General features: G+C 41.5%; 1 protein-coding gene across 1 annotated transcript in view; it reads left to right on the plus strand.

The window, feature by feature from the left end:
- ppp1r16b (protein phosphatase 1, regulatory subunit 16B) overlaps window positions 1-12,807 on the plus strand; it is a 69,230-nt gene that overhangs the window by 24,494 nt on the left and 31,929 nt on the right. The window contains exon 2 of the mRNA XM_058054677.2: window positions 155-575. Within this exon, the coding sequence (XP_057910660.2) occupies window positions 308-575 (268 nt within the window). The 5' untranslated portion in view covers window positions 155-307. The remainder of the gene's footprint in view (window positions 1-154; window positions 576-12,807) is intronic.

Here is a 12,807-nt window from a genome sequence, read left to right on the forward strand (position 1 = left end):
TACTGGTATATATTCTACCAATGATAAGAAACGTATACCGGTACAAATGATAAACGTAAACAAGCTGGAGTGGATGACTAAATATGAACTATGAATGATGATGGGAGTGGTAATAAATGTAAATAAAGTCCCTCATTTTTCCCTGCTTCCTCAGAAATGCTGCTGAAATGATGATGATGATGAAGAAGCTCCTGACAGGAGGAGGCCACTGCCGAAGGTGCAGCCCTCGCTAGACGCACACTTCTGCAGCGCTCTACACCACAACCACCACTGTCATCACCCCCGCCCCCCCCCGAGTGTCTCCACTATGGCCAACCACTTGGAGCTCATCCAGGAGCTGCAGCAGCTGGACAAGGTGCCCAGTCTGGAGAGGCTGCGGGCGGCCCAGAAGCGGCGCACTCAGCAGCTCAAGAGATGGGCCGTGTATGAGAAAGAGATGCAGAACAAGAAGCGCAAGGCTGACAAGAAGGGACGAAACGCCAACGGTCTCCAGCACGCCGAGTCCAAGAGGCGAGTGTCGTTTGCCGCCAGCGTGGCGCTTCTGGAAGCGTCGGCCAGGAACGACCCGGAAGAAGGTAGACACAGTCACTTACTGTATCTTATACAGAGATTCATATTAGGGCTTTCAAAGATAATACGTTAATAACATTCATTCATTCATTCATTTTCTACTGCTTTTTCCTCACGAGGGTCGCGGGGGTGCTGGAGCCTATCCCAGCTGTCTTTGGGCGAGAGGCAGGGTACACCCTGGACTGGTCGCCAGCCAATCACAGGGCACATATAGACAAACAACCATTCACACCGTTAATAACATTCATTCATTCATTCATTTTCTACCGCTTTTTCCTCACGAGGGTCGCGGGGGGTGCTGGAGCCTATCCCAGCTGTATTTGGGTGAGAGGCAGGGTACACCCTGGACTGGTCGCCAGCCAATCACAGGGCACATATAGACAAACAACCATTCACACCGTTAATAACATTCATTCATTCATTCATTTTCTACCGCTTTTTCCTCACGAGGGTCGCGGGGGGTGCTGGAGCCTATCCCAGCTGTATTTGGGCGAGAGGCAGGGTACACCCTGGACTGGTCGCCAGCCAATCACAGGGCACATATACACAAACAACCATTCACACCATTAATAACATGTTAACAGAAATTTCTTTTAATGGCCCCCATATACGTTCTATTTGATCCTCGGCCCACACCCTAGTTTGAGGAAACGCAGTGCTGAAAGTGGAGCCAAAAGCGGGAACAAATCCTGAGCAGAAATTGACAAATAAATTGTATTTTGAATGGTAGGTTTATCTTCAAATCCCTGGCAGATGGCTGTCACAACAAGACCAACGTTATTTGTATCGACTGTCACTATGAGTTGAGTTATCACGGAGCATGTTGACTGACAGAAAAAAAGTGACGGTACTGGATCAATGCCGGTATTTTTAATTGTCATTTATAAAGTGGCACCTTGGCATACGGGTGTTCCAACTAATAGATGATTTTTGATGCGAGCAGTCTCTCTGCTGATGATTTGTTATGAACTGTGAGCTACATTTTGGATTATGAGCTGCTAGTTACCGGCAGGCATAGCCGAAGACAGCTGTTTGGGGACTTGTGTCAACAGCCACGTATACATGGACCCAAATATTCCAATTCCATTCGGGTTATTTGTTCAAACGGAAAGAATGTAACCTTTGTATACACCTCATTCCGAAAGAAAAGTGCCAATCCGAATGAATATATAATCGGATTCACAGGGGTGGAATATTCCTTTCCCCAATCCGATTGAGGTATTTGTACACGCTCAGGATGCGTTCTTCTTTGTGTTGTTTATTGGCGGTTGGCAAGCAGCTTTCGTGTGCATTACCGCCATCTGTGGAACAGAGTCTAAACCCTTCTATACACCATTCACAAGTCCAGTTTTATTAAAAAAGAAAATATATATCTATATAAAACATGTGCCAAGCTTAATTGTAAAATATTAGCAAGGTTGAACTTTATCTTTTCCTGTTCCCGGGTGCGTTCTTTCAGCGAATGCTGAGATATGACGTAACACGCAGCTCGAGGTGTTCTTCAATTTTAAAAAATGGAGGCGAGCAATCGGCACTGGACTGCTGTGGAAAATTTGTTTTTGATTCAAACTAAATTTCAAGAGTGGATTAACGAAAAACTGGCAATACGGAGTTATTCCAACAAGTGAAAGAAAAACTTGAGGAAGTCGGTATCACGTGATGTTGATGTTTACACTTTACTGCGCATGCTCCATTAAGATTAAGATTAAGATATGCCTTTATTTGTCCCTCAGTGAGGACATTTGTATTGCACAGCAGCCAGAGTACAGAGTCAGTTAAGCAGTATAAAATACACAATATAGAAAAATAAATATAAACAACCCAAGTATTAACAAAATCAACAGTTTTTCCCAGAGGTATATACTATACAGTATTTAGATAATATTAAACGAGATGAGATATATGACCAGTCTATACACTGAGATCTTGTTAGAGTTAATATGAGGCATTATGGAAATACTTCACATAGAACTTAGTATATTGCATTTAGAGCCCTTAATATTGCACATGGAGGTTGATCCTGTAACATGGAGGTTGATCAGATAACATGGAGGTTGATCAGATAACATGGAGGTTGATCAGATAACATGGAGGTTGACTATTCTGGTTGATTATAGCGGCGCTTGTAGAAACGCGATTGGAATATTCCTTTCCATGTATACCATTGCTTTCGGAAAGGTCCTTAGGAAAGATTCCATTTGTAAAGAGAAAAACTGTTGTGACCATGAAGAAGACGAGAATGGCTGTAAGTAGCATTAGCAGCACTAGCATTAGCAGCGTTAGCTAATCTAATTGATCTTATTATCTATTGTGTGATAACATCATATTAAAAATAAATACACACCCACCTTCCTCCAGTATGACGACCCAGATCGGTCAAATGTTTATGTTATTACTCAATAAGGTCATCAAATCTTACCTTTATGCATTCCCACATAGTATCAGTATTTGGGACCAAATATGAGGTGACAGAAAGAGGGGGGAAATACAGTATAGTAGTGCAGCATGGGTAATGGTGCATTCAAAGGCCGTCGAACAAAGTAGTAAACATGAAAAAAATGTGGTTTTATTTGTTGAATAAAATAATGGCCCATATTTCCTAAATGGATCTGCCTTTACATACAATTTTTGATGTTATTTTATTTTGTATTTTTTTTTTTGTATATCATTTCCCGCAGCCCGATTCTCTTATTATGGCTACTATATGGTAATGGTTTAATTTCATTTGAACATGCATGAGATTACAATTGAGTGCATCACATAATCAGTTCACAGTTCCACATGTCCAAAAAGAGTAGGAAGAAACAAAGCTTATTAAATACTACCCCTCCATCTGGTACTTTTACAATCAGTAACTGTTACATTTGTTCACTTCCTGCTTTCTTAATATAGTTTACAATCAGTAACTGTTACATTTGTTCACTTCCTGCTTTCTTAATATAATTTTTAATTTTTAATTTTTAATTTTTAATTTTTAATTTTTAATTTTTAATTTTTAATTTTTAATTTTTAATTTTTAATTTTTAATTTTTAATTTTTAATTTTTAATTTTTAATTTTTAATTAATTTATTTTAAAATTTTATTTTTGTCAAATATTTTATATTGGGTAGGAGGAGTGCTAAGGTGACTGTAGGAGTGTTATTTCATGTCTTTAGAACTGTAATAATGTTTAAACAGTGTTTAGAATGTAACAGGAATTCACTTATCACTGCCGGGTCTGGAACCAGTTAACCGTGATAAACAAGGGATTACTGTACAGCATGCAGTATAGATTTATATCTGGCAACACAAGTAAGTCTATATAGATTGCTATACAAGCTGTGCTACTTCAACTTTACTGTACATTAAACTAGTCCCTATGCATTCCCTTCTGAACAAGCCTTACTGTAGCTGATCCTGGCCACTTGAGCTGCCAGTTAATGAGTTGAATTTGTTCTGCTAGGGCGATGTTTTATCACCAGGGGAATAATGGAGTTGTCACAGCGAGCAGAAACTCTGCCAGTCTTTTAATTAAAATTTCTCACGGATGGAGCGCCATCCTCTTTCCAAGATAACTGTTTTTTTTAAAGGCGGGGGGGCGCAAACACCAAACTGTTGCAGCGACTCGAGGGAGATTACAGTCGACTTTTAGATATGACTGTCATTTAAATTGACTTGACTGAACTCCTTGACCAAGTAGCGGATGTGCATTCTGTGCTTCAAAGCTGTCTTTAAAGTGGACTGTACATGCAAACATATGCACAGGGAACGGCTGCTTCCATTATTATGTTTAAGCCTATTGCCGCCTCATTGCTTTCACGTAATTAAGGCTTGTCATGTGTAACGTTTTCATATGTAAATCTACCACCACGTGGGTTTAATTAAACATAGATGTCATTGATGTTTTGTGATCTTGCAGGCGTATTTTTTCCCCCCTTTTCATTACACACTTGAAGCCTTTTTCTCTAACCTTTTTTTACCCCCCACGTTTTTGGCTCACGTTCCAGACGATTCAAGCCAATCCAAATGTTCATCTCATTCAGGACACGCTGCCTGTAATTTCATTCATTCATTCATTTTCTACCGCTTTTTTCTCACGAGGGTCGCGGGGGGTGCTGGAGCCTATCCCAGCTGTCTTCGGGCGAGAGGCGGGGTACACCCTGGACTGGTGGCCAGCCAATCACAGGGCACATATAGACAAACAACCATTCACACTCACATTCATACCTATGGACAATTTGGAGTCACCAATTAACCTAGCATGTTTTTGGAATGTGGGAGGAAACCGAAGAAGCCGGAGAAAAACCCACGCATGCACGGGGAGAACATGCAAACACAGAGATGTCCGAGGGTGGACTTGAACTCGAGTTTCCTAGCTGTGAGGCCTGTGTACTAACCACTCGGTCACCGTGCAGCCAATGGGGAAATAATAATATACGTATGTATTTTTTCATGTTATAATTTTTTGTTGTTTACATTTTTGCCCAACCTGCCTCTCCTGACTGCACATGAAGACTTGTTGAAGAAGTACTGTAATTCAACCCAAATTAACACATCCAACATCAAGACACTGATCAGGGTTCTTTGCATCTGCCTAAAACTGATGCTCATTCTCCGCATGTCTCCCTGCTGCCGATGGCACGGCGCCATTGATCTGTTTGCTATCAAGGAGGCTGCATAATGAGGCCGAGCGTATGAGATAAAAGACAGAAAGAGATGCAGCGTGCGTGCCGGCCCACAGACTCTGCACACTCAGTGGCAGCTGGATGCTCTCAGGGGGGGGCAGGGGGGGCTACATTACATCGCCTCTCGTCCCCCTCGGGTCGCTTCAGGCAGATTTGGCCGTCTGGACTCAACAGTCTCTTGTGTACATCATCACAGGGGTACTTACAAACTGTACCACAGTTTTACTCATATGCTTTTGGATTTACTCAAAAACATGATTAGCAAGATTAGCAAGGGGTTTATAATTTCACATTTAATGTATTCAAATGCAATTTTTCCATTTGTTTTTTTTGGAGGTGGAGGAGGTGGGGCTACGCAAGAATGTTTGTTGGCAGGGGAGTGAGCCCTTGTAGTGTCCGTTGGTGCCTTGAATAGGTTTTGCCTGTGTTGACAGCATTTAGAGGTGAAAACAACATGAAAACCAGCAAGCAGTCTATGGGTGAAAAGCAAGCAATTAAGAATCTAAGAGAAAATGGAAAAAAAAATCAGCAGGTGATGACAGAAACATTGTGAGCGCTGTAAAGGAAGAGCCTAATACAAGTGTTAGTGACATCATCAACCTTCACAGGACAGGAGTGAAGGTATCAACATCTACTCTTCATAGAAGACTTCATCAACAAAAGTACAATGGCTACACCAGAAGATACAAACTATTTATTAGCAAGAAAAATAGGAAGTTTAGACTTATAAGTCACATTTTCTGATGCATTCAATGATACAGATTCTGTGGGAAAATATGTTGTCTTGCTGGAAATGATAGCATGATTACGTTAGTTGAATACTTTGAATGGGGACACATGAAAATCTCAAGTAATTTCAAGTTATTAAACTAAAGTCCAAGTCAGGTCCCAAGTCATTGATGTTGAAGTCCAGGTCGAGTTGTAAATCTTTGACGATATTGTCAAGTTGAGCCTTTTTCCTTTTTTTCTGCATCTGTCTCTCTCACACCAACTACCCTTATGTCCTCCTCCTCTACATCCATAAACCTCTTCTTTGGTTTTCCTCTACGCCTCCTAACTAGCAGCTCTAAACGCAGCATCCTTCTACCAATATATTCACTGTCTCTCCTCTGGACATGTCCCAACCAAGGCCTCTCCAAGGCCACATATAGTTGGTGGGTGGACAAATTATTTTTTTCAGATTAAAATGAACAAAGCATTATTAGAGCCCTGTAGACATGACAAAACACGACTATAGTCACATTTATACTCTTTTTATTTACAACATATTGCGCAACTGCTAACCTAAACGGTAGCCTTCAAGTTATTTCCTTTAAACTTAAATAGCCAAAAACTTGCAAATTTCCCCACTGAGGGACGAATAAAGGCATATCTTATCTTACCACTTCCACAGGGATAGGGAGGATAACTATTAACAGTTATTTAACCTTTAACATGAACATTATTCATTCATTCATTTTCTACTGCTTTTTCTCACGAGGGTCGCGGGGGGATGCTGGAGCCTATCCCAGCTGTCTTTGGGCGTGAGGCGGGGTACACCCTGGACTGGTCGCCAGCCAATCACAGGGCACATATAGACAAACAACCATTCACACTCACATTCATACCTATGGACAATTTGGAGTCGCCAATTAACCTACCATGTTTTTGGAATGTGGGAGGAAACCGGAGTACCCGGAGAAAACCCACGCATGCACGGGGAGAACATGCAAACTCCACACAGAGATGGCCGAGGGTGGAATTGAACCCGGGTCTCCTAGCTGTGAGGTCTGCGCGCTAACCACTAGACCGCCGTGCCGCCAACATGAACATTAATCAAATGTAATATTTTTTTCTGGGTACATGATACCATACAGCATCCATATCAAACTTGCGCAGGCCGCACTAACATTAATCTTTCATATCAAGGCGGGGGTCTCAAACTAGTGTCCTGCGGGCCACATTTGGCCCACGGCCCGCGTGTTTGAGACCCCTGCTTGAGAATGTTTTTAAACATCAAAACAACACACATTTACACTTCCTCTCTGTTTTATCAGGACAAGACTCGGGCTCCTCTTCAAAGACAAAATACTATACATGCATGAGAATGTTGTGTGCACACTAATGTGATGTTGTGAATGTGCAGCGTTATGACAACATGCTAATTACACTTCACACGCCACCGACCATTACAACATTTAACTTTACGTTGGAGAAGTCTCAACCTCAAAATCATCATCCATTTTTAGACACACACAGATTTGCTTCGGGTTGACCGCATTCTTTTCTTTCTTTCTACCATGTCATTAGCATAAAAAGCACACATGAGGAGCAAGTAAATTTTAGACTCCGGCAGTGAAAGTGGAAGCTGCCTCTTGGAAGAAGAGTCCTTGTGTAAGATTCTTTGCGTTCTCTAAGTTATTTTGTGTGCAAATGAGCTCTCACAGGAGCTTTACTCTTCTTTTGTTGTATTACTGGAGTGGAGCGTAGCAGACGGCAGTATGAGCACCACTGAAGCAGCACCAAATGAGTCCCAATTAAAAGATATCACAGGAAATCAGACTTTTTTGGGAGAGAGACGGCCACACTGTTGACATTTGTAGGTATTTTTTTTAATATAAATACACTGGAGCCCTGCTTATTCATAATATAATAATATAAGGTAAATGTACTACAGTTAGAAAAACCCTCAATTTTGAAGTAACCAGTGTACAGCTTCCATAAACAGTGTAAATTTACTCTCTCCTTTTGAAGTCGCCACACAATCACGAATGTCTTAACTATGTTTTTTTTTTGGGGCCGATGCTGATACCGATTTTTTTCCATCACCCTTAGCCGATGGCCGATTTTGCTTGGGCCGATATTTGTGGCCGATACTGCTTTTGATCCCTCAATTTACATGAAAAAATTACCATGAAAACAAATATTCCAGGTCCCTTGTATCGATACAAGGAAAAAAACGCAAATATCAGCCCGATATATCGGCTGGCCGATGTATCGTCGATCCTTAGTCTTAACCTCTGGCAAAAAAAAATAAGTAAGCCTGTGTTAATGGCGCCCAATTTGCAATTTTTCTCCCTTGTTTTCCAAGAACTTTTAGTGTTGCAAGGTGTTAGGTGGTCGTGGAGTGGTAAGCAGATGTGTTGAATGTTGGGTTAGCGCTCTCACACACTCTCATACATGTCACTGAAAGTTCAACATGGCAAAGAACTCTCTGAGGATGTGGAAAAAGAAGAATAGTTGATTGCCATCATCCTGAAAGTGTGACCATACAACACCTTACACCCAGAACAGGTCTCATCATGCTGCACCAAAGAAGTTGAGTGTATGTGTTCAGCATCATATCCTATGAGGCTATGTTTTTAAAATGGACATATGGGTGCTGCCAGCATTGCCGCAGAGGTTGAAGGGGTGAGGTGAGGTGACCACAGTCTGCATCAAATTGATCTGCATGGCTGTAATCGCAGATGGGGGCCTCTTCTAGATGATGCACAAGAAAGCATCAGACTAAGAGCCCAGATTAGGGAAAGCATGTCCTTACTTGGTTCAGATAGCGTCAAGCGTGTGTTGAGTACAAAGACGAGTGTATCTGTCTACACTTAAGCATGGTTAGGGTCAGTGGGAGTGTTATGGTATGGGGCCGCATGAGTGCTGCCCGCCTTGGAGAGAACTGTTCATTGAGGCAAACAGAATGCCAGCATGTATTGCGACATACTGAATCAGAGCACGATGCCCTCCCCTTGGTAAAGTGAGGCGAAGGGCATTATTCCAACATGATAATGATTCCAAACACGTCCAAGATGATTACTGCCTTGCTAAAGAAGCTGAGGGTAAAGGTGATGGATGTAAACCCTATTCAGCATCTGTGGGGCATCTTCACATGGAAGGTGGAGGAGTGCAAAGTGTCCATCATGTCGTCACAGAGGCTTGAAAGAGGATTAACTCCCAAGAGTTAAGGCAGCCATACTAAATAGTCACTTGGTCACAATTTGGACATTTTCATGAGCGGTATATTTACGTTTATTTTTTTGCCAAAGGTTGAGACATTAATGGTTGAGGGGAAAGCAAAATGACGCTGTTATCCAAGCTGTACACTAAAATGTGAAGTCTGTATTCAATTTTGTGACAGTGGAATTTAATGTAATAATAACAGTCACATTTATTGCAAATGTTGATTCAGAATCAGAAAAGAACATCAATGCAGGAGGGATTGTAGGGGTAAGAAGTATTTGTCTCTGGTACTGGACTGCAATATCTCATGAGGTCGCAAAAGACCCCACATCAACATCCACAAAAACCGCAGGCCTCATTTGTCTCAGTTAAGGCCAGTGTTCATGACAGGACCAACAGAAAGACACAGGGGAAAATGGCAAGAATCAATCACTTTGTCACATAAGGACCTTTTTTTATCCCTTAATAATAAAAAAATGCATTTTGTGTTGAGTTGTGTAATAGTTAAATTTGTTTGATGATCTCAAATATTTAAGAGTGACAAACATGTAAAAAAATAAGCTTTCCATATTGTAGCTCAGCTAACTAGTGATATGTGACAGCAACCCGTTGACTCACACGCTCCACTAAGCACATGTGACATCTGACCTTTGACAAATGTAGCGTAAGCTGCTGCAGTGCATGTGTTGCTGGTCAGAATACTGGCCGGCCGAAAGGACCCCCGGAAGAGAATGACAGCCGTGGCTCTTTGTCAGCAGTTCAGAAAGTATATGAAGAAGCCATTATATGAACTGAGACTGCAGTTTGCATGGATTTGAGTAGCTTGAGTTCAGTAGCTGATCAAGTATATCTCGCATTTCAAATTTCAATCTATCACGGTTTTTCAAAAATGTATCAATTCATAAATCATGTTGTTTCATGGCTGAGTATGGCCTATCATTAGTCAACTTGCTTAAATGAACAATTTCCAAGCATAAAAATGGCAAAATGAAGTAAAATACAAATACGTTGAGTTGGGATTAAGATGATTCATTCAAATTGTGATGTCATTTGTGATCAAAAACAAAATCCTAATTACAAAATTAGAAAGACATGAAGGCAGGGGATTAGTCTAGAAATGGCTTAAAAGATATCAAACAGGAGGCAATATGTGAAACTAGGAGAATAAACATCAACGGGCTTGAATGTATCGTGTGGTGTACCCCAGGGGTCAATACTGAGACCAAATCCAGAATGCATTTACTGCAACATACACGAATACAGGCATAAATGAGGGATTTTTACTGTACTTTCATTCTGGCTTCTTCTCTATTGATGTAGAGTCTAGCGCTGTAACAAAATATATTGCTCTTATTTTTTAAACACAATAGGAAAACCTTTTAAATTGATTGATTTTTGACTACTTCTGTAATAGCAATGCGGTATAAAAAAACAGGAAGAAAGGCTAAAGAGAAGGAATAGCCTTTTCAATACTAAGTATTTATACTGTAGTTTAACAAGTAAACATACAAGATAGCTTCTTAAACTGTAGGATATTGGTTTGTTCTTTCCATATTAATGTAATCACAAAACTAAGGGTGGTTGGCGTTGAAGCACTCCTCATGTGGTTGTCATTGAATGCAACATTATGCTGCAGATGATTGCTCGAGTGTCATTTGTAGCTTGAAGCTCTTCTGCAACGTCACCACAAGGACTTGAGGATAAGACGTATCCTTGTGCCTGTTCCATCCATCAAACATTATCATCAGGACTTACCAGTCTTACCCTGCAGACGGCTGTGGGATATAGCAGCTATGTTTTAATTATGGTCTGTCAGCTTTGCCACTACTGTATTTTCAGCTTTGATTCCCCCCACCCTCACTTTTTTTTTTCCCCATCAGCCATCTGTGATTAGCTTCATTTTTCATGGCAGCCTTCAGGTCAACTTAACTATTTTCTTTTTGCAGCTCTTTCAATCTTCCCTGCCACCCCTTCTCATGCTTTGTCTCTCTAAATTAACATTCGAGTAAGGACTCCTGCAGACGTTGCCGCTCTACTGACTGGCACTGCCCCCCCCCCACTCCTCGCCCACAGCTCCACCATATTCTCAGGTTTATATGCCTCAGCTTTGGCAAAAGGACACATTCTGGTCACGAAACGTCATTTTGGATTAGTGAGAGCGGGCCGAGGGAAGAACTGACATTTTTGCTTATTCAGTCGCATCATTTAGCAAATGTAAGTATGACACATCAGTAATGGGCTGTTTATTATACTTCGCTGATCCCTCCATCGCTGTGTCCTTCACTTTTACTCTAATGCAGTACACATCTTTGACTTGGACTTTCAATCGCTTCTGTCCTCTGAGAAATTGTTATGATGATGGAAAAATGTTTTGTTTATTTGTTTGAGTAAGTTTGTGCAAAAACAACATAACAGAAGAGTGCTAAACAAGAACACATGACATTTTCGATTGTTGAGATGTTTAGCAGCACATGATGCAGGAAATTATGGTGCTAGGCAAATGTAATACATTACCCACTGTAAAGTGAAGTACATCACAGCATAAAGTCATATTGCAGACTATGGTAACATGTTCCCAATACTGTCTGACATCTTAGAGCTCCACATCAGTCCTCTCCCGGGACTTTAAGTGGACTTCAATCTCCATGGCAACTGAGACAAACATGGAGGTCCAGTTAACCGTGGCCCAGAGCGACTCAGCTCCAGAGTTTCTATCTGGCTGTGTGTGTTCCGCAGTTAAGTTGCAATTGGTTGGAGAGGATAATCAAGCTGTCTAAAATGCTGATATCAGTCATGGGAGGGGGGGGCGGTCTGAGTCGGAAAATTATCTGAACCGGTGATAAGTCCTACTGCAGTGTGAAAGGAGTGAATGTGGACTATTGTTGAGACGGAAGCAGCAGACAATGGACACCAATCAGGTCTTTTAGAATCTACCAATTAGAGTTGGAACGACATGGTAGACATTAAGTGAGAAACAGGAAGTGTACCTGTGTCCACTCCGAAAACAAATAGAGTAATCCCTCGTTTATCACAGTTAATTGGTTCCAGACCTGACCATGATAAATGAATTTCCAAGAAGTGTGACTTCCTGTTTGTAAATTAAATATTTTTGTAGTTAGAGCATTGTTTATGTTACACCTGTTTATGACCTTCTAAATACTGGTTATTTTATTATGATTATTACAGCCCTGGGCTGCACGGTGGTCGAGTGGTTAGCGCGCAGACCTCACAGCTAGGAGACCAGCGTTCAATTCCACCCTCTGCCATCTCTGTGTGGAGTTTCTATGTTCTCCCCGTGCATGCGTGGGTTTTCTCCGGGTACTCCGATTTCCTCCCACATTCCAAAAACATGCTAGGTTAATTGCCGACTCCAAATTGTCCATAGGTATGAATGTGAGTGTGAATGGTTGTTTGTCAATATGTGCCCTGTGATTGACTGGTGACCAGTCCAGGGTGTACCCCGCCTCCCGCTCAAAAACAGCTGGGATAGGCTCCAGCACCCCCCGTGACCCTCGTGAGGATAAGCGGTAGAAAATGAATGAATGAATGAATGAATGAATATTACAGCCCTGTGGACATGAATTAACACCCTGGCACTTGTATTACCCAATATTGTAGACATCCATCCGTCCATCCAACAAT

Source organism: Doryrhamphus excisus, linkage group LG18 (assembly GCF_037039965.1).
Source record: "Doryrhamphus excisus strain RoL-2023G ecotype Guam linkage group LG18, RoL_Dexc_Guam_v1.1, whole genome shotgun sequence".
NCBI classification, from domain to species: domain Eukaryota; kingdom Metazoa; phylum Chordata; class Actinopteri; order Syngnathiformes; family Syngnathidae; genus Doryrhamphus; species Doryrhamphus excisus.